The 21466-nt window shown below is 39.6% G+C and overlaps 1 protein-coding gene across 13 annotated transcripts in view; it reads left to right on the forward strand.

Moving 5' to 3' along the window:
- Nucleotides 1-21466, forward strand: part of TENM2 (teneurin transmembrane protein 2) — a 1431609-nt gene that overhangs the window by 933735 nt on the left and 476408 nt on the right. For 7 of the 13 annotated variants that reach the window (XM_074960653.1, XM_074960654.1, XM_074960659.1 and 4 more), the window contains one exon: nt 18201-18284. The exons of the other annotated variants lie outside the window; for them this stretch is intronic. In XM_074960653.1, the coding sequence (XP_074816754.1) occupies nt 18201-18284 (84 nt within the window). The remainder of the gene's footprint in view (nt 1-18200; nt 18285-21466) is intronic. 13 annotated transcript variants of the gene reach the window in all.

Raw genomic sequence — 21466 nt, forward strand, 5'->3', positions numbered from 1 at the left:
TTTGAATCATAATCTTCTAAGAAAGGGTTCAGGTATTGGACCTGATAATGCTGTTCCCGTGATTTATTTATTTTTTCTTTAAACAGAGTGTCTACCACCAGGCTGATGCATGTGTAGTTTATAACATTTAACAAACGCAAAGAATCCATAAGAGGTGGTGTATGCCTTTTAATCTTATCTCATGCACATTTTAATTTTAACTGGAGAGCTAGTGGATTCAAATAATATTATATAATAATATTTTATGTAAAAGAAAAGGAGTACTTGTGGCACTTTAGAGACTAACCAATTTATTTGAGCATAAGCTTTCGTGAGCTACAGCTCACTTCATCTGATGCATAAAAGTGGAAAATGCATTTTATGCATCAGATGAAGTGAGCTGTAGCTCACAAAAGCTTATGCTCAAATAAATTGGTTAGTCTCTAAGGTGCCACAAGTACTCCTTTTCTTTTTGCGAATACAGACTAACACGGCTGCTACTCTGAAACCTGTCAATATTTTATATGTTTAGAATGCTGAGTTCCAGAGACAACACAAAAAGAAAGTAGAGGGTGAGTTGTCCACAGAACTATGAGCATTCTGAACATATTTCATGCTGTTAGTAGGTGTAGCAATGTGGCTTACCTTTTGAACAAAAATACATTGATATACATACCCCTCCCAAAAAAAAGGTTAGAAACAAGGAAAAGAGTGATTCTGCCAAGCTAATAAAATAGAGCTAAACATCACACAAATTAGAAATAAACAACTAGTTCTTTTCTGTTCAGTACATAGGCCCTTCTAAGGTGAGGGAAAATGTATCTTGTCATTTCCTTGTACTTTGTTTTCAGTGCTTGTATTTCAATATCTTTTCTGGATATTAAATAACTCAATATCTAGGTCTTTGTAGCGAGGAAACTTGGTAGCACAGATGTTAGTTTTACTCTAGTATTCCCAATGGTAAAGTTGCCTCCAATTTGGCATGTATTATTAATAAAAGGTGCTAAATAAATAAATCATAGAAGCAATTAAAGTAATGAAAATAAATGCTAAACAACCATTGCTGAGAACTGGCTTAAGTATCGTTACTTCATTAGCTATGAGTCTTAAAACAATGCTAAGTAGATGTTCTACTTGTTTTGCTAGTCAGTGCAATTGGAATCTCAGTCATTTGATTCAATTCCTCAGTTGCTTGTATGACCAAGTGTTGGTTCCTGTTGATAACAGTCAGCATCATAGTAACTCTCCAGCACTCTGAACCACCATAACATTTACTTAAGACTTTAAAACTTCAGAGAACAAGGCACATGCAAGTAACCTGGAGCACAATCTGCATCACCTTCCAAGTGTGAGGTTCTTAACACACAACTCAGCATTTCAATGAAGAACTCCAAATTATTTGGTGTGAAGAATACTGTTATTTAAAACTTTTTTAAAGCATATTTACAATTGTACCTATTCTAATCATATCCTACTCTAATCAGTACACTGGTATAGCTGGAGTAGTCTTGTTTTGAAATTTTGGGCCGCACCTTAAGGATATGCCTATGCTGCAGTTGAATGTGTTGTTGCAGCTCAGGTAGGCATACCTATGCCAGCTTTAATCTAACGAACATGTCTAAAAATAGTGAAGATGTGACAGCAGTCACTTCAATGGGAGCTATACAAATTGGCCTGGGCCCTGTGTACATGCTTGCATTGCTAGCCCATACTGCAGTTTGTACCACCATTTCTTCACTCCTCTTTTTAGTTATGCTCGCTAGATTAAAGCTTGAGCTGCAGTCATGCCTTTATTTGTAGGGCAGATATACCCTAAGAGTCATGGCACAGAACTTTCGCAGCCCGAAAGTGTGTGTGTGTGGACAGGTGTTATAATGGCTTTGTTACCTTTGCCTTCTCTCAATTCTGGGATGCTCTGGGGCCCAAGGAGCCTCCAGAATAATTTAAACAGCCCTGGGACAGTCAGTCCCCACCTGCATATGGACCCACAAAATTTGTACAGTGGTACATGCTGTGGTCACACTCCTGGCCGGCCTCTCACACTGCTAAAAGGTCTTGCTTAGAGGTTCTCATAAAACAGCTTGAGGCTTGTCTTCTTCAGTTCCTGTGACTGGGAAATTTTCCTCTGGCCAGATCAAGGGCTTTTAGAGTTCCTTTAAGCTATTCTAGCCCTTTTTAATTTGGCATAAACAGGATGGAGCAGTGGTTAGAATCACCATATGTGGTTAGAAGTGGTATGATGCTAGCCTGTTTTTCAAAGATGCTGAGCACACCCATCTCCCATTAACTTCAGTGGTAGATGAGATTGCTCATGTCATAATGTTTCACCCATTCTTTATATATTAATGAGTGGGATTTTCAAAGCACTCAGCCCTGTGCTAACTCTACTCTTTTTAAATCAACAGGAGCTGAGTTAAGTCACCGCTGAGTACTTTTTAAATTCCCACCCATGCTGTACAATGAACCATGTGTAGGTCCACATGAATTTTTTTTTTTTTTTTGACGAACCGGAATATCCGGAGATTCGCTATGCATACCATTGCCTCACTTCCTTATGCACATGGCACTATTCGTTGTGTCAGCCTGAGAATCAGAGGGTTTATCACCTCTCTGTGAACGTGGTCCAGAATTTGGCAGATACGTGCAGATTCTTTCAGGGAATGTAGTTAGACTCGGTCCAGTGAAGTCAATAGGATCTGAGTTAGGTCAATGCTATGTTCTTTTGAAAATCCCAATCTATTGATTTTTGTTATTGGCTTACTGTGGCTCTGACTGCTCCCAGTTTTTTCCTTACGAGATATTATTTATGAAAGCTGAGTAGAAAACGATCCCTCTCACAGATTTTTTTTTCTGCTGCTGGGATTGGTTGGAAACTTTTCATCATGCACAGATGGATGTGTACCACCTCTCCCTTTTTGTAGTATACACATGTTCACTTTCAGAGCCAGAACTTGGTCTTGAATGTTTATATTGTTGTGAGGGATTTGGTGATTCTGTGCAATAGCCCTGTCTTCTGGCATGGACTTGGAAGGCTTTTATCCTTCCGCTAGAGGCTATTTCAGGATAAGTAGACAGCCTGCACTGTATCTTTTTATTCAATCACTTCTATACACTGAGTGCCAGTAGTATTTTCACAATAGCACTTATGATAAGGGAAAAGTTAACATGAATGGGCTGCTGACAATTTATTGATACTTCTGGTTGTGTTGATCAAGAGCCCTGGCAGCTCAGTGGTTCTGCCTGGCCTGTGTTGTGAACAGCCAGTGTCCTTCCACATCCTTTCTGAGCTAGCCGTTTCTTCTCCTCAGGGATAAAATGAGAGTTGGTGACTTAAGGATGAAATAAACAAGACCTAAGATGGCTTGTCAGTGTTGAGCCTTGTCCTGACAGCTGCCTCAGCAGAATGCATTTAATAAATTGTGATCGACAAAATACTTGAAAGCTACAGCTTGAAGTTGAAATCAAGGTGTATGGGGAAGTGGATAGGATAACATTAGAATAGCCTTATAGTACAGAGAGCTGTCATGAATCACATAACTGCTTTTAAATTGGAAAAACTTTTAACAGTGGGAAAACCTGGATGGTCATGGTACAGTTATCATTAAGGCCATTCCTATAATTGAGCCTCCATCTCAGCGACTTTGTGCAATATTCTGTTACTTGATCAGATTTAATGTAGCAATTAATTCAGTGTTAAAGAGAGAATCTAAATTCCAGATCTTAATATCCATGAACTTTGGGGAAGTCCAGATCCAAACTCTGAAGTTTTGTGATCATTTCTAATATTAGTACAATCCTTATCAATGTAACTCATTGTAATAGGTTAGTTCTTATCAACACCATAAATCTGAGTGATTTTAAGTATAGAATTAAAATTACAGGAGAGAAACAGAAAAGGAAAACATCATCATTATAGAGACCGCAGGGTCAGAATACTACTGCATTATCTGAGACGCAAAACTTTCTCACTTCATCTTTCTTCTCTCTCGATAGCATCCATCCCTCTCTCAGACATCAGATTATCTGGTCATAAGCATCACTTAAACTTTCAGCTGCTAAATTATAATCTTATAATAAGTTCTTTGGCTATTTGGCTTTGCACTTTAGCCACTCATCAACTTCTACTGGGCTTTGTCAAATTAGGAAAGAGATGGCTCAGTTATGCAACTGGGAGAAGGGCCAGTGCCACTTGCATGGGGGAACAGGTATGAGTGAGGTGGTAGGTTTGTTAAATAGCTGGGTGGAAGGAGGGCTGTCATTGTTACTGATGGGAGTGTGGGAGATGAGGGGGGATAGCAGGCAGACTACATTAAATAACTAGGAGAGGGGTTTGATAAGTTAGTAAGTTTTAAACCGCAGCCCAGTTTTCCTACTTTCTAATCATAATTTAAATGTAGTGGCCTGAATTTTCAACAGTGACTAGACTTTTATGTTCCCAACCTGAGACACCTTAAAGGGGGCCTAATTTCAGAAGGTGGATGCTCAGAAATTTCTGAAAACAATACCTCTTTTAAAGTGTCTCTACCGTGGTAGCCAAAAATAGAGGTTCTCAAAGATAATTTTGTAAATTTAGGCCAGTATCTTTTCCTTAATTGCTTAGAGAAGATATATTTACTATAGCACAAGCATGTGGGAATACACTACAATATTTTTATATAATCCCTGAGGTGATTTTCAGAGTGTTTCTGTTCAAATTTGGTTGTAAAAATAACTCCCACAGAATGTTGCTATAGTGTTTCCAACTGTAGAATGCTGTGACAGTAAGCAGATAGCAAATAGTCTGTTATGCTTTACAGATTGGAATCATCATACTCCAGTACCAGTTGATGCATCTGTTGGTGTCCATTCTATTTCATATTTGCATTTAAATTCCTATGGAACAAAGAGAAGATAAAGAGGAAAACAAATGATGCTTATTTGTTGTTCTGTTGAACTCCAACTATATACTATAAGTATAACTTTGAGAACGAAAACCTCAGGGGAAAAAAAATCCTATGTATTCTTTACAAAACATCATATGCCCATTCAGTCATTAACAGTCTCAAAATCCCTGAGGCTTTAGTGAAGACATAAATCTGCAAGGAATAACTCAAAATACATTGAAACCCAAGGAAAAAAAATGCACAATATGATTGTAATTTGTGTCAATATTTTTAGTTCACATAGAATACATTATAATGCTTTTCTTCACCTTACACACATTGCTGATACATGTAGAAATATTGTCTGCATTTATTTACTTTTAAAATATTCCTCCTTTTTCATCTATTGTTGTAGTTCTAATGTGTTTTCTCTGTCACAGTGCACAGCATGAACTTGTAATACATTTAGGTATATCTGTCTTACATCCAAGGTAATTCTTCAGGCTGTTGTGAACTACCTGGTTTGTGGGAAGCCTGGGAACAGTCCTTTGGGTTAAATCCAGTCCACCAACAGATAAATGTGTATACTCTGTAAAATGTAGTGCGTGGAGGGGGAGGAGGGGCGTGTGTGTGTGTGTGTGTACACAAGTGCAGCAGCTTCCCTAAAAAATAAAATGCCTACATATTGGTGGATGCACACCATTATATAGGAGAGCTGGAGTCGGCCATTGTGGTGAAAAAGTCAAGCCCTACTGTTGCTCATCCCTCTGCTCCCAGCCCTTGCTTCAAAGATGTATTGACCCATAATTAAGGCTGCGAGTTGGTCATGAAAGTCATGGATTCTGTGACTTCTGCAGTGGCCAGTGCTGGCTCAGGGGCTGCCTGACTCAGGCAGCCCCTGGGCTAGCAGCAGCAGTTTGGGTGTGGGGGAGGGGGCTCAGGGCTAGGGCAGGGGGTTGGAGGGTGCAGGGGGGCTCTTACCTCGGTTTGGGGGGGGCTCCCAGTTCCCATTGGCATAGCTCTGCAGCTCCTAGGCGGAGAGGCAAGGGGGCTCTGCACGCTACCTGCATGCCCCACCCCCGCAGCTCCCGTTGGCTGCAATTTCTGGCCAATGGAAGCTGCGCAGCCGGTGCTTGTGGCGGGAGCAGCACACAGAGCCTCCTGGCACCTCTGCCGACTAGGAGCTGCAGGGACATGAGGAGCTGGGTAGGGAGCCTGCCAGCCCCGCCAACTCTCCCCCCACCCCCAGCAGCAGCAGGCTTCCAGGCCACCTCCCCCAGCACCCATGTTGCCCCCATACCGCTCCCCCCCCCCCAGAGCAGCTGAGGCCCCCTGCCCAAGTCTTAGATAGAGGTGTAGAGTAAAAATCATAGACAGGTCACAGGCCGTGCATTTTTATTTACTGCTCATGACCTGTCCATGATTTTTACTAAAAATACCTGTGATTGAAATGTAGCTTTACCCATAACTACTAATGGCTCTTATTAATGAGGAAGGGCATTCTTCTTGGAAGACCTGGGTCAGTTACTGGTACATGTTGTATAAGTGTTGTAGATGGAGAGACAGAAAGCATGACTCTTATTAATGTAAATGAGATTTAATTAGTACTTCCACAAGGAAGGATGGTCTAGTGATTAAGGTGCTAACCAAGGACTTGGGAGACCTGGCCCCGCTCTGGCTCCTACACACTCCAGTGGGAGCTGCAGGGGCGGATGGGTGCCTCCGCGTGTCCTTGCATAGGAGCTGGAGAAGGGACATGCCACTACTTCCACGAGCCACTTGAGGTAAGTGCTGCTCAGAGCCTGCACCTCCTGAGCCTCTCCCCATGCCCAAACCCTCTGCCGCAGGCCTGATCCCCCTCCCGCCCTCCGAAACCCTCGGTCCCAGACCAGAGCACACACCTATACCCCAAACTCCTCATCCCCAGCCCCACCAGGGCTGGCCCACAACATTTTGTAAGTTTTCCTCCACCTCAGTTCGCCACATGGTAAGGCCAGCGCTGAGCCCCACCCCAGAGCCCGCACCCCCTCCTGCACCTCAACCCCAATTTTGTGAGCATTCATGGCCCACCATACAATTTCTATTCCCCAATGTGGCCCTTGGGTCAAAAAGTCTGCCCACACTTGACCTAGATAGAGGGCAGGATTTAGTTCTTAAATTTTACCAAACCTAAACAAAGATGCATATATTGTGTTCTTTTTTATAGTGTTACATTTTCACTATCATTTAAAACAGTCACCCATTAAAGAGAGAATTAACTTCTTCGGGTCTGATTCTTCCACCTTTCATTGCTTGGGCATTGTTTTTTCCTGACTGTGAATGGTGTATCTTTATTTTTAAGTCCAAGATTGCATGTTTTATCAACTCCATGAGTCACAGACTAGAAGCTGTAATCTAAATTCCCATCCGTAGATCTTATTTGAAATGGGAAGAGTGATGGCTGAGTGGGTGGATAAGTAACAGCAGGTGTAGGGTGGGGAGAGATAATGACAATATCACAAAATCTGACAAATTTTCAAAAAATCATGTTTTAATTAAAATACACTGTGAGTCATCTGTGACTTTTCCCAAAACTTTTTGTGACAGACGCAGCAACTTATTCATTGCTTAATAACTTACATAAACAAGTTAAAAATGAACATTTAATTTTTGACTGAGGACAGTATCTCACACTCAGAATTAGAAAGGAGATACTGAGTCATCTTGATACAAGCTAACATTTTGATAGCAGTCTTTTTTTGGGGGTGGAGGGTGTTAATAATAAAGCCTCATTCTGAAAATCACAAAATCCTAAAAAGGGGGCAGAATGGATACTGCCTCAGCTGGTGACAGTAATATCACCGGATGATATATTATTTATGGGAAATACGAGCCTGTCAAACAACAAGATTTCTGTTAGAGAGAACTAGACAAAAGCTTTATCCTGTAATTTTGAAAGCTGAGTGCCAATAAGACTCAACATTTGCCCCTTTGCATTGTTTGTGTTACCATCAGTATATCAACAATTATCATTTCAATTGCAAGTGTAGGGGGAAAACAGTCGTCTCTCACATACCACTATGTGGCAACATTTAATGGCTATCACTGCACTTGAAGAAGTGAATGTTGAGTTTCATATGGCACCTACTATACATATCAAAGGCTTCCCTATCCCAGCACTGATAATAGAAGTGTCTGTGGATATTTCATCACATGAGCCTGTATCTCTGAAACATGTAAGTCCACTTTTTGTGCAACTCAGATTGCAACTTCCCAGCAAGCAGACAGTAAATGTAGGCTTTCAGGCTCTCTGCAGGTCACACTCATTTATTTTATTTTGTCCCTTGTTTGAGAGAACAGCCTCTCCATTTTTCCATGAATGCCTCAACATTTATGTTGGAACTGTCACAATGCTCCATTTTTGCTGACAATATCTCTTAAATTAAAATGAATACAATCTGATCAAAAATTGCTAACATCACTTTATTCCTTTACTCACAAAGGAAGAAGCAGAATGGTACTTGGCAGATAATTTCCGCTTCAGTGCCTGCTGATGCCTACTGCTTGAAATGCTTGGTAATTCCAATGGGATAAAGCTGGATCTATTTGTAGAAAGTGGACAGTTCTCATCATTTCAGATGGAAAATGTGTGTTTATTTTAAAGGAATCTTTCCTCCTTGTGTGCACCGAAGTGCATTACTTTGTACTTGTGAGTCTGCGTGACTGTGAGGGTCAAAAGAGGTTTAATACAGGTCAGTACACTGGCTTGCTTCCTCTGAGGCCTATATGTTTGTCTGCACTGCATTAAGCTAAAACTGAAGTGAGTATGTGCTCTTAGTTTAATAAAGAATGGACAATGAGGATATTATAATCTATGTATAAGTTGGCACCATTTTTCGCTTTTTGTTTCACTTAGATTTCAGGACTGTGATAAAAGGCACTGGGGAGGTACTGACTGAAGTCAGCCTACACATGAAGGTGATTTGGTAGCCATTGCAAGATCCAGTGGTTCCAAGAGTTATTAGCACACACTAGTCATATTTTCTTCTTGCAAGAACCTAACATCTTTGGTATTTTGGTAACATCTTGGCTGACTCATCTCTACTCTGAACTCTCCAGATGTAGAGGTGTAGAATATTAACACATGTCCCAAAAAATGAAGGCAAATGTAGATTTCTCTTGACCATCTCAGTCTAGCTTGTGCTGCAGTGTTTTTAACATATTCATTTAAATGCTGATAATGGTCATGGATAAGTTCCATGAATGGCATCAGTAATCACATACAGCATTTACTGTATATTGTCCACTTCTAAATTTTGAGTTTGCAGATCTCCTGGGCATCTTTCTACTGCTTTTGGCAAGCTCTGTTAATGTCAATTCCTCCTCTACAGTTGGGGAGGGAACATTTGGCATAGATTTTTTTTGCAACTGGTTTAGACAAAGCAATACAAAACTCCACTGTGGACTATTCATTTCTGCAGTCCGTGCTTCACTAAATTCTCCCCATTAATCTAATAATTAAGATATTGCTCTTTGCAGGTATAAGGGTGTGTCTTGGAGCACTACTTGATGTAAAAGCACTAGTCTGATTACTATTTTAAATAGCTTTTGTACAGATAGTGGGATAGCCATACAAAAGGCTTTAGGATCAGGAACTGTGTAGCAGAGATATTAAAGAAAGTGCAAGTACCCTAAACCTAGCTATAGCTTCTACTTCAAACTCCAGCTTCTCTTATTAAACATAAGTATAATTCCATTGCTTGTAACAGAGCTGCTATTTTATTTTTTTAAGGCTGAAATTATGAAGTCATAATACTGAACCAGAGCCAATAGCAGTGAATGGTTTGCTTACCCACAACTGTGGAAATAGCTGTGGGAGAGGGTCTGGGAAAGAGGAAGACTCTGCAAGATTTCCATTGTTGAGTTTCTTTCAAATTCTTCTGGTGGTGGAGGGTTAAGGTCATCTCCCTTTCCTCTTTAGGAAGTGTGAATAGGTCTGGCCCCAAGCCCTACAGATAATGGGTTTTAGCCCATGAAAGGTTATGCCCAAATAAATTTGTTAGTCTCTAAGGTGCCACAAGGACTCCTCATTGTTTTTGTTGATGCAGACTAACACGGCTGCCACTCTGAAGATAGTGGGGAGTGATTCTCTAGAGGCACAGTGTATCTGCACAGACCAATTCCATTAGAACCATGCTACCAGGACTTTCCCAGCCAGTAGCTGCCCCAGGATCCTTATTAATAGGGGTGTCACATTCCGAGGTGCACCAAAAGGCATATTTTTTACAAAGATTATTACAATAGTGTAGGGTGTAAATTCAGGGGTTTTCTCGGTCACAGGCCTCAAGTGGGGGATGGTGGCCGTTGAAGTTTCTCACTCCTCCTTTCACACAAGAATGGCAAGATCTGTTCTTGAAGAGTCCCTTCTTGTGAGGATCTATGAGCATGATCAGTCCCAAAGTTTCTCCTTTGATGTGGCCAACATCTGTGCTGTATGGGGAGATATTTATGGATATATCAAGGCTATTCCTTCAGTGTACGTCTTCATTACAGAGTTAACTTGGCACTTATTCAGGTGTTGCCACTAACTCCCCTCCCTTCCACACACAAAACCGTCTTACCCAAGTTTATGGGTGCTTTCAATCTGGACTCATTGGCCTACCTGGGAAAGTACGTTAGTTTTAGCCTGGGCACCACTTTCACTTAGGCTGATAACCCACCCACATTGCAGTGAAGATGCAGGGTATATCACTCAAGTGCTGGTAGTTCTCCAGTGCCTTTTCACAATTCCCTGGAAGTCCTAGTGACACGCACATGGGAATGCAGCACTAGTAAGGACAAAGTAACTTGATATGGCTTTGCAGAGTGGCTGTTTACCCCAGAGCTAGGCTAATCTGGGTATTCAGACCCAGGTACTGCTTGCCTGTGTTACCTCTCTAGTGAAGACTGACCTTCGGAGACATGCATGTATTTATATGGATAATGCCTGTTAACGCTAATCTGAATTATGCATGTGCCTGCACTCTTGAATGTGAGAATAGAGCCTAATAATTTTACTAGTCCTTGGAAAATGGAGATGCAAACGAAGAGATTTTCTTTCTTTTTCTAACAGTTACATAGTGTTTTCACACGCTGCTAATTACTTTGTTCTGTACAACCGTTGCAAGCAATACACTTGGAAAATCTGACTTCTGGCACAACAAGATTAGTATTGATAATATTTACCAGCAGTTTAGGACAGTATGAAAATTCATGTAAAATTATTTCCAAGTCCCATTTTGATGCAGTGGTGGATCAGAAGCCTTCATTTGTAATTTTTCTAAAATGTGCCTTTTATGAATGGGAAAGGGTGAAAAAGTGGCACATCTGTAACTGATTTCAATGAGCTGCCAAAGTTACTTGAACTAACACTAGTGACTTGTTTCCTGTGGTGTTTTTAATAATTTCATTACTATTTTGGAAAGTGTCTTCAAATATTGAATTGTGGATTTATTTATTTTTTTAAGAAAAAATGTGGGTTGTGTGGATAGCAGAAAAGAAGAGGATACAATTCCGAGTTCTCTTCTGGAAAATAATGCTGTTTGCAACTTACTGGAACAATACAGCACATAAATATGAAGAAGCAAGCTGTTTTTAGTTTAATTGGCTTGGTGAATGTAGTTCAGAGAAGCAAATAACTACAACTCTGGCTCCAAGGACAAGAAAAGATCAAACAACACATCATAAAGAAAATGTAAAATAGAACACAATAGAATAAAACACCAGAATAGGTATTTCTATCACTTAAAGAAAACAGAAGAAAAGAACAGTTGCATAGGCTGTTTTTGGTGTAAAATCAGAATAGATCAAGTGGCATGTTTTATTAAAAAGCAGAGCAACTCATTTTTTGTGGTCGTTTTTTATTTCTACCTGTCATCATCAGATTTTCCTCTAATTCTTCGAAGTCACCAATTGCATATAGAGAGCATGAGTTCTCTGGTTGAAAGTACAAAACATTTAATTTTTATTTAATATTTTTGATCCAAAACATTAGAGCAGGATAAGACAACGAAGTGACGACAACATGAAAACAACATAGAGATGGGCCGGAAGCAGAAACCCAGATCCAAACTTCCCTCTACTTTGTAGAAGTTTTGATCCAGAATCTGAATATTGTGGTTTGGGCCCATCTCTGCAAAAACATAAGTGATCAATGATAAAAAAAAAAACAACCAAATCAAACACTGATGAAAATTAAATATTGGCTAAGGGGAAGAGAAGGGAGAGTATAAAGATTAATGAGTAGGGGACCAAAGCCCTTAGTGATACAAAATAAAAGATGTTGAAAAGAAAGGTTATGATTCCAGCTTATTCTGAGCAGAAAAGTTAAGAAGAAAAGAAGTGCCAAGTCAGAAGCAGCCACACGTGTCAGGGTGATGAAGAGGAAGATAGTGATCCACAGCGATGAATGCAGATAAATTGAAAAGGACAAGAACAGGCATGAGACCTTTGGAGTTAGCCACAAGCATAGCACTAGTTAGGGCTGTCTTGGAAAAGGCAATAGCAGCCAGGCCATCACCAAGCATTACAGAACGTGCTGCCTTCCCACCTTCCATGCAGGCTCCATCACATTCTGCAACTGGCTGTGGTATGAACTGGAACCACACCGTTGAGCAGCATCTCTCTCTCTCTGACCTGCAGCAGCCATTCAGCAGTGCTTCCAGAAGCTGCTGGCCGCCTTGCAAGCAAGTGGGGAGGGAGGTATAAAGGGGAGAAGAAAAGCTATTGTAGCTCCTTTCTTCTTGCTTTCCTATTGGCCAGTGAGATCCTAGGCGTGCTGTATGATGGGTGTGTCATTGACTCCACCTGGGCCCAATTAGAGAACGGGATGCCTAGCGCAGATGTTCCCCTCCTCACCAGCCAGCCAAAGAGTAGTCTCAATGGTGGCTGAGAATGGGAGGATCTGGTCAGACTCCCACCACAACCTTGGGAAAAAACCTACAAATCAACTGTAATGGGGGTAGGGAAGGAATGAGATCAATATCCTGGAGATGGTGGGTGAGGAGCAGCGGCACAGAAGCAATTTGCTCTGTATGCGGGAGCAGGCAAAGGCTAGACTGGAGCTAGGGTAACTGTTTGGAGACAGGTTTCAGAGTAACAGCCGTGTTAGTCTGTATTCGCAAAAAGAAAAGGAGTACTTGTGGCACCTTAGAGACTAACCCATTTATTTGAGCATGAGCTTTCGTGAGCTACAGCTCACTTCATCGGATGCATACCGTGGAAACTGCAGAAGACATTATATACACAGAGACCATGAAACAATACCTCCTCCCACCCCACTCTCCTGCTGGTAATAGCTTATCTAAAGTGATCATCAAGTTGGGCCATTTCCAGCACAAATCCAGGTTTTCTCACCCTCCGCCCCCCCCCCACACAAACTCACTCTCCTGCTGGTAATAGCCCATCCACAGTGGCCACTCTCTTCACAATGTGTATGATAATCAAGGTGGGCCATTTCCTGCACAAATCCTGAGAACCTGGATTTGTGCAGGAAATGGCCCACCTTGATTATCATACACATTGTGAAGAGAGTGGCCACTTTGGATGGGCTATTACCAGCAGGAGAATGAGTTTGTGTGTGGGGGGGCGGAGGGTGAGAAAACCTGGATTTGTGCTGGAAATGGCCCAACTTGATGATCACTTTAGATAAGCTATTACCAGCAGGAGAGTGGGGTGGGAGGAGGTATTGTTTCATGGTCTCTGTGTATATAATGTCTTCTGCAGTTTCCACAGTATGCATCCGATGAAGTGAGCTGTAGCTCACGAAAGCTCATGCTCAAATAAATTGGTTAGTCTCTAAGGTGCCACAAGTACTCCTTTTCTGTTTGGAGACAGGAGACTAAAAGGAAATTTTAGGAAACAAAAAGCTAACTTGTTTTGTATTAATTATTTAAACAAAGAGTTGATAGAAAAATATTATGGAAATTCAGTTTTGCAAGCATGGAATCTGTTAATAGGTGGGTTGAGGGAGGGCTCAGGAAACCTGGTTTGGAGTTATAATTATTTAAATATAGTTATATTTAGTGCTTGTTAGCAGAGAATTCTTTTGGAGGTACAGTATATAACCTCTAGCTCCAGTAAACCTATTGTAGGAACAGATAGCGTTGTAGAAGTAAATCTTCAGGGGAGATTGGAATGAGGACAAGGGTGGCTTGGCAAACTGGTACTAAGAAGGTAATCCATGTGGAGGGTGTTGACATATTATCTAAGATCTGTGAATAACAGGAAGATATAAAATGAAGCATAGCAAGTTCATGTGTAGTGTACTTTTCCTAGACATGGGTGAGGCATGTGGGATAGGGACTAAAATTAAGCATAATGACTTATGTGTTTACTTACAAAAGATTTTTTTTCTTTTTAGAAGACCAGTGCTTGTAGGTCAAAGTCTACTCTATCCTTCCTGATAATTGCAAAATCCATTACTGTCCCTTTGAGGTGTTTTTTATAAAACACTGTATTAAATCTGAATAAGTGCTTAATAAGTATATTAGTTAGAACAATAGTCCTCATGAGGATGTTTGATTCTGAGCATAGCAGCTAGAGATAACCCTAAATGCAATTAGGTTTAACTCCCTGTGAGTGTCAAAGGAAGGTAATACCCACAGAGACTTCCCAACAAATGACATTATTTTTAAAAAGTGTCTCAACATTTAAATTATTCTTTCCTCTGGGTATCAGTAACAAAACCTTTGTTAAGAATTGTTGGAGAAACAGAGCCTTGGATAATGCACAGTGTAAAATTATTTTTGAAAAATTTGTTTTAGATGTTTCACATCAAAAAGATGGATGGCTCTGCTTCTGCGGGGGAACAGTTTGTTGTTCTCTTCTGTTGTCTTTGTAATTGTAAGGATCAAAACTCCCAAGGTGGCCAGAGATAAAGACAAAATAGTGTGATTTCACTAAACATATAGGAATTTATAAAAGGCAATGTGATCCAATGTTGATGATTTTTTCTCTGCTTGTATCTGAAATAAAAACAAAAGCTTTTATTAAACAAAAAATCCCAGACATTAAACTTCATAAATCCTGTTCCTATTCTAGCATATAATAGACACTGTTAGATTACAAACCACTAAAATTGCTTAATTTTATTATCTGTACTGCAGTGCCCACATCAGAACTATTGCATTGTAATGGGGATTTTGGCATTGATATTCAAAACAAATAGTCCCAATTACAACAAAATTACATGTACACCCCCATGCAAAAAACTCCACCCTCCCAAACACTTCTAAAATAACCCATTACGTATGTTTGCAGGGTTGTTGTAGCTGTGTTTGTTGGTATGGTGTGGTCTAAATGCTTTATTGGCACTTGTCTGGCACAATCTGCATAACTCACACATTGCTCAGCTGCTTGTGGGTAGTATGGCCATCCCAAATCCACGCCAATAAAAACTTTGTGCCACAGTACACCATCATGTATATTCTCTCTCTCTGTGGGACATAAATATCATCTTTATCTGTGTGCACCAAATATACATCCCACTGCTTCCACATGTTGGTGCATAAATTGTATGCACATGTGCATGTGTTTTGCAGGTGCCTATACTTTCATGCAGACATTTGAACCTTTGTGAGTTTACAAAGGTTAGAAATTTTAAAGTGTGCAAGCAGGTGTTTGCATGGTAAAATATATTAGTGAGCACAGATGGTAGCTGAGAAGGGAGTCGGCCGAAAACATGGTCCTAAAAGCACATAAAACTGGGCACTCTTTTGCATGTTCAGTGATTTTGCCCTTCCCATAAAAGGGATGTATTGCCTTGTAGCCTGTTCACCATCGAGAACAGTGGTGGGCAACCTGTGGGCTACACACAGCACGTCAGGATAATCCGCTGGCGGGCTGCCAGACAGTTTGTTTACATTTGCACGGCTGCCCGCAGCTCCCAGTGGCCACGTTTCGCCCTTCCTGGTCTATGGGAGCTGCGGGAAGCGGCCGCTTCTGTATTTATGCATTTATATTCATGTCTCTGTCTAGATACCAGGTTACAGATGCTATATAACACCAAGTCTATGCACTAAACAAACCTATTCGAAATCTTTTTTCCCCTTACATTTTAATATTGCATCTTTTGGGTAATCATTTGTACCACTGAAAAGAACAAATGTGCTATGAATTATTGGCTGTTTACCTGTTCTGTGACTGCTAAAAATAAGCTATCAGGATTAATATTCAATAAGGACCCCGCTTTCTAGATTTCTAAATGCCTCCTTAGCTTGACTACATTTTTTGTGGTATTATTCATAGCTTTTTACTTGCAATGGAGTGCCCTTGAAAAATCTACAATATTTTTCTCCCTGCTTCATAATCAAAAGTCAGTCTCATCAAAGATAAAACTGAACTGATTAGTCCTGGGCCAGAGTATCTGAAAATGATTTATTTTGCATCTTTTTCACGAGGAGTTCAATTTTTACAGCACATCATACTCAACTGCATGTATGTGGTACAAGAGCACTTAGTGGCCAATTTGCTAATCACACATGCCTGTCTTTTGCTATGTGTAATTTCTAAGGATATGTCATGTTCTTTGGAACATTTTTCCACCCCAAAGTCATTACTCTAAGTCTTAAGAGGTTTTACTCTTTCAATCAAATAGCAGATGTTTCAGTTTAGAAATGCATACCAAGTAAAACAGATCTCCCCCTACTCTTCCTAGAGGTATAACACATTTCTTTTAATGCCTTCAGTACAAGTGAAATAATACTTTTTTCAGTGTAGTGGCTTTATTCAGTTATCAAACTGAATGGCTTTTGTTTGTTTGTTGTTTGGTTGGGTTTTTTGCATACCGTAAGTGACAATGAAAAGCAAGACAGACATGTTTTCAGTGCTGATCCTGAAACTAGTGGGTGCAGGATTGGGACATTAATGAACCATGGCCATAAATTAGTAGGAGCAAGTATCTGCAAGATGTTGAATATCTACTGAGAGAGGACCAAATAACCTCACAGTGAAATCCATGCAAATTGAGGGCACTTAGACTTTCCAAAAAACAGACCCTGTATGAATTACCAGGCTTCTGGCCTCTTCGGAACTTTTAAGTAAGTACTTGAAAATTTCAGAGTAACAGCCGTGTTAGTCTGTATTTGCAAAAAGAAAAGGAGTACTTGTGGCACCTTAGAGACTAACCAATGCATCCGATGAAGTGAGCTGTAGATCACGAAAGCTTATGCTCAAATAAATTGGTTAGTTTCTAGGGTGCCACAAGTACTCCTTTTCTACTTGAAAATTGAGTTTTACCTCACTTTACTTTTCTTGATTAATCACTTACCAAAACTTAGTAATAGTAGTACTATTTGTAGTTATTAAATCCTCTGACAGATTCTTCAAGGATCTAGACATTTCTTGGGAAAATAGAAGTATAATTGTTTTTAAAATGTATACCTTATTTTAATTCAATTTAGATTTGAAATAGTTATAAACATTCAAATGAAAGGTTTTTTATTAGTTTAATTCTAACTGATCCATGATTCAGAGCTGAACATTTTCCTTTTCTTTTTTCCCCTTTTAATAGAGATTCCTTTTCTGAAAATGATTATTTTAGCATAGAAACTTTTGGAGAGGCTTTAGAAACCAATTTCTCAGACCATTCAGCTAACATATGTTATTAGAAATTGATAAACTGTGATATTTGAAACACTTTGAATTTTTTTTATTCCAAATCACTGGACTGTGTCTAGTTCAAATTCAGCAGAATGAGCCTGATTATGTTGATTCTGAATTTAAATCTATGTATGCATCTTGAGTAAACGCAAAAAACCCCAAACCTATCTAAACAGTGGAGAGTGTTTCTTGAGATGCATTAGAATAGAGATCATGAGTAAAAAGTTGAAATTGTGTTTTAAATAGATATAACATGTAACTTACATTATGGTGCTATAGGGCATTTAGTAAAACTATTTTTCTTAGGATATTAAATGTCTCTTATAGATATGTACAAATCTCACTGACTTTTGGGGAAACTGTGCGCATGTATCCAGAGGCAGACTTTGTTTCAATATGTATTCACTTAAGTCTCAGTAACATTTAGGGCCCCATTTGGAGACTCTGCCTACTCCCACTGATGACAGTGGGAGTCAATGGTATTCAGCACTTGCAGGAATGGGTTCTTACCTGGGGTTACAAATGTTATGCATACCTAAGCCTCTTTACATGTCATTGATCATGTTGTATAAAATTTATAAACCCTCATGTAATTTCTATATGAACAGCATTCTGTTATTTAAATATATATATACTGTCGTTCTGTGACCTTGCCCAGCTTTGTTACATCAACAGTGTATGGGGGAATATTAGGGAGAACAAAGAGTTGTCTCTAAAATGTATTTATTTTATTTTATTTAGATTTTCACACACACCTTTCTGAGACATTGAAAGACAGACAGACAGGCTGGCAGCAGCTGGCTGAGACAAAGAACTCTCTCATACGTAAGGTTTTTGTCTTGCTTAACCCATATTCCCTATAAACGTAGAGTCTGGCTAGTTTGCTTCTGCAGTGATTAGCCTTGCTGTATTTATATTATGCTTATCAAATATTTTATTTGTGGGATTTTTCTGTGTTTTCTACTGTGTAGTAAATAAACCTGGCTTTTATTCAGATAACTGCAATCTATTAACTGACTCTTAAGCTGGGGTATTTGTTACTGGACTCCTAAGGGAGGAATGGGTGGTGAAGGAACTGCAATTCCCCTGAGCCAACCAGAGAGCTGGCATAGGCCAGCTACGGGCAAAAGGATTCCTGAATAATGTGAGGGATGCCAGGTCTGCTTATACACAGACCTAAGGACAGGCACCACAATATCTGTACCAGTCATTTATTTACAAGGGTGGCTGCATATATTTTTGCTCATTAGTGGAAGTTTGCATGTACTGCTTCAGAGATGTTGCAGTCCGCCTTTTTTAATGAGAGATTTTGTGATATCTCTGTTCATCTTTTGCCTTGACTGAATTTTTTTATCTAAACCAGTTTCAAATCCAGACAGTAGCTCTTAGGGCAACGTTAAGCTTTTTATCTTATATATCCTATATAACACAATCAGAATTTTTGTAAAGAATTACCTCCGTGACAGACGAGTTTTGTTAAAGTATATAACTGCATCATTCCTCCTCACCCCCACAGCAAGATAGATAAAATCACTTGGGAAAAGGGAGGAGTGTGAAAAAAATAATGTGGCATTCTTCTTTTATTAGGAGAAAATTTTAATAGTTGATTAAACATATGAAGATCTTAGAACCAAGTGCTTCTTGGTGTGATTTTCTATCTAAATAAAGATTCAATAAACCCCTTTCTCCTGATATCTCTTAAATACTAAGCATTGTTTTCATTCATTGGATATGTCCAGTTGCATTAACCTTAGATCTTAGTCAATATGTTCCATTGTGCCCTTACTAATTTCCCAGGAGCCATTTCTGATAAAGCCTTATGCCCTCAAGGCTGCAATTTCTGTTTTATGTTTGACTGGCTGTTCAGATGAAAGATGCTTCCTATTACGCTATTCTGCTTTCCTTGTCTTACAGCCATCATCATCTTTGTGACGTGTGTTCAGTTAGGCCCTTATTTAGCAAAGCATTTAAGCATGTTCCCAAGGGCTTTGCTGAATCAGAGCCCTAAAAAGAAATAATAACCTAGATTCTGATCTTTAAACATTTGATAGTGATGTTTTTCTTTTTGTTTTTCTGATGTACTCTCTTCTTTAACATTCATTTGATTACCCCTGGAGTCTTGCAAACAACCTTATATATGGATAGGTTGTGCTATGCAAGCAAATCTAGAAATAATAATAGACTGATCAAGAACTCCAGGTTAGGATCCTATTTTGTTTTGCCTGTCTAGGGCCAGATCATGTCAAATGCTGAATACCACTGACTCCTACAGATTGTGGTAGCCTTCTTTGTAGTCAGTGAGAGTTGAGGGTGCTCCATAAGTCTTGGGATACTTACAGCATCTCATAGGATCAGGCCCTTAAAAATCAGTCCAGGTTTACAGTGAGAGAGAATTTGTTAGCCACAGGAATTACATTCCCATGATAGAGGTCTATGATACAGAAATCAGGCCCAGTTTGTAGCTAGTAGCTACTTTAAAAAAAGATAAATTGAATAAAGATGAGAAATGATCTGCTATATCTCTGCATTTCTGAAGTGCCCATGACCATAGTATTGTGGCTAGTGATCTAGCTATCAATGAAATCAAGCGAGTTACACTAACAATGAGTTTGGCCGAAACAGTATATCACAGAATCGCAACACTAATAGCAGCAGTATTTGAGTGTGTCCTCCAGAATCCCTTGATGTCTATCTTAGGGGCTCTCTGCAAGGCCTTTCTCTCTGGGTCACTTCATCTATGAACACCGTATTCTTCCTATCCTTTCTTTTCTGAATTATATTGTGTTTTGTTGCTCATTTTGTTTAGCTTTCCCTAGGAGCCTGACCCCACGTCCCACTGGAAATAGTTGGATTTTTATATTGTTTTATATTGTGCCGCATCCCATGCATTCAGTGATGTAGAAATGAATGAAATAGTATCTAGTGGTAAATATTAATATTAAATATATAGTCTGTTTTTACAGCAGTTTTAATTCTTATTTATGGTTCTGCTGTAACTGGGGAAATAGTATAAAAATATAAACACATGGCAAAGAAATGGAAAGAAATTAATCATCTCTTGGGGACTTTTCTGCGTATGGAATCATTTCTACACATAGGGTTTGGCATAGCTTTGTAGAAGAATGTATTGCATATTGTGTACTGTAATTGTTACAAGAAAAGAGTGAGCTTATACATACAGATGTTGTCACTGGTAACAGTGCTCGCTTAATCTATTATGTTTATAATTCAGAGAAGGAATTAGGACCAAGACCCAGCTTTATCTCTATTCTTTTAAAAAAAAAAAAAAAAACCAAAATGCCATGGGGTCTTTAACATCCATCTGACTGCCAAAAACTGACAGCACCAACACTTGGTTTAAAGTGTTTTCTGGATGAGGATACATCCAAATAGTGCTGTAACCCTATTAGTGCACATGGTCTATTAGCTGTACAGGAGCCTTTGTTTTAGCGTGAGTAAAATCCTCAGTTTTTCATTTGAGAGGTGTCCAGTTCATACGTGTGCTTGCTAAGTACATGAATTGTTTGCAGTATACTGACTAAATGTGTGATACTCTGATACATTCAGTATGTGCCAAGGAACAAGATGTCATCACTGCTCACCAAAACATTCAGCAAGAGATAATTATAGGAAGGGCAGCTAACTGCTGAGCCTAGGTACTGTAGTGATGGGCACTTTGGAAATGTAGTTAGAAAGATACCATTCAGACCTGCCTTACAGATGAGTGCAGTAGCATGTTTGGTCAGCAGTGTTCATACTGAGCTTTATTTTATAAGATTCTGAGCACCCTAAGTTGTCGGTGTGCTCCATGGTCCATGCTCAGAATCTGGCTGGACTGAGCCCATGAAGATCACCCCAAGTCTTTCACATTTTCTGCCTATCAAAAAACAGATTATTGTAGTTTTAAAACTAACTAGGGTGACCAGATGTCCCTATTTTATAGGGACAGTCCCGATATTCAGGGCTTTATTTTATAATGGCACCTATTACCCGCCACTTCCTGTCCC

Source organism: Natator depressus, chromosome 8, assembly GCF_965152275.1.
Source record: "Natator depressus isolate rNatDep1 chromosome 8, rNatDep2.hap1, whole genome shotgun sequence".
Classification (NCBI taxonomy): domain Eukaryota; kingdom Metazoa; phylum Chordata; order Testudines; family Cheloniidae; genus Natator; species Natator depressus.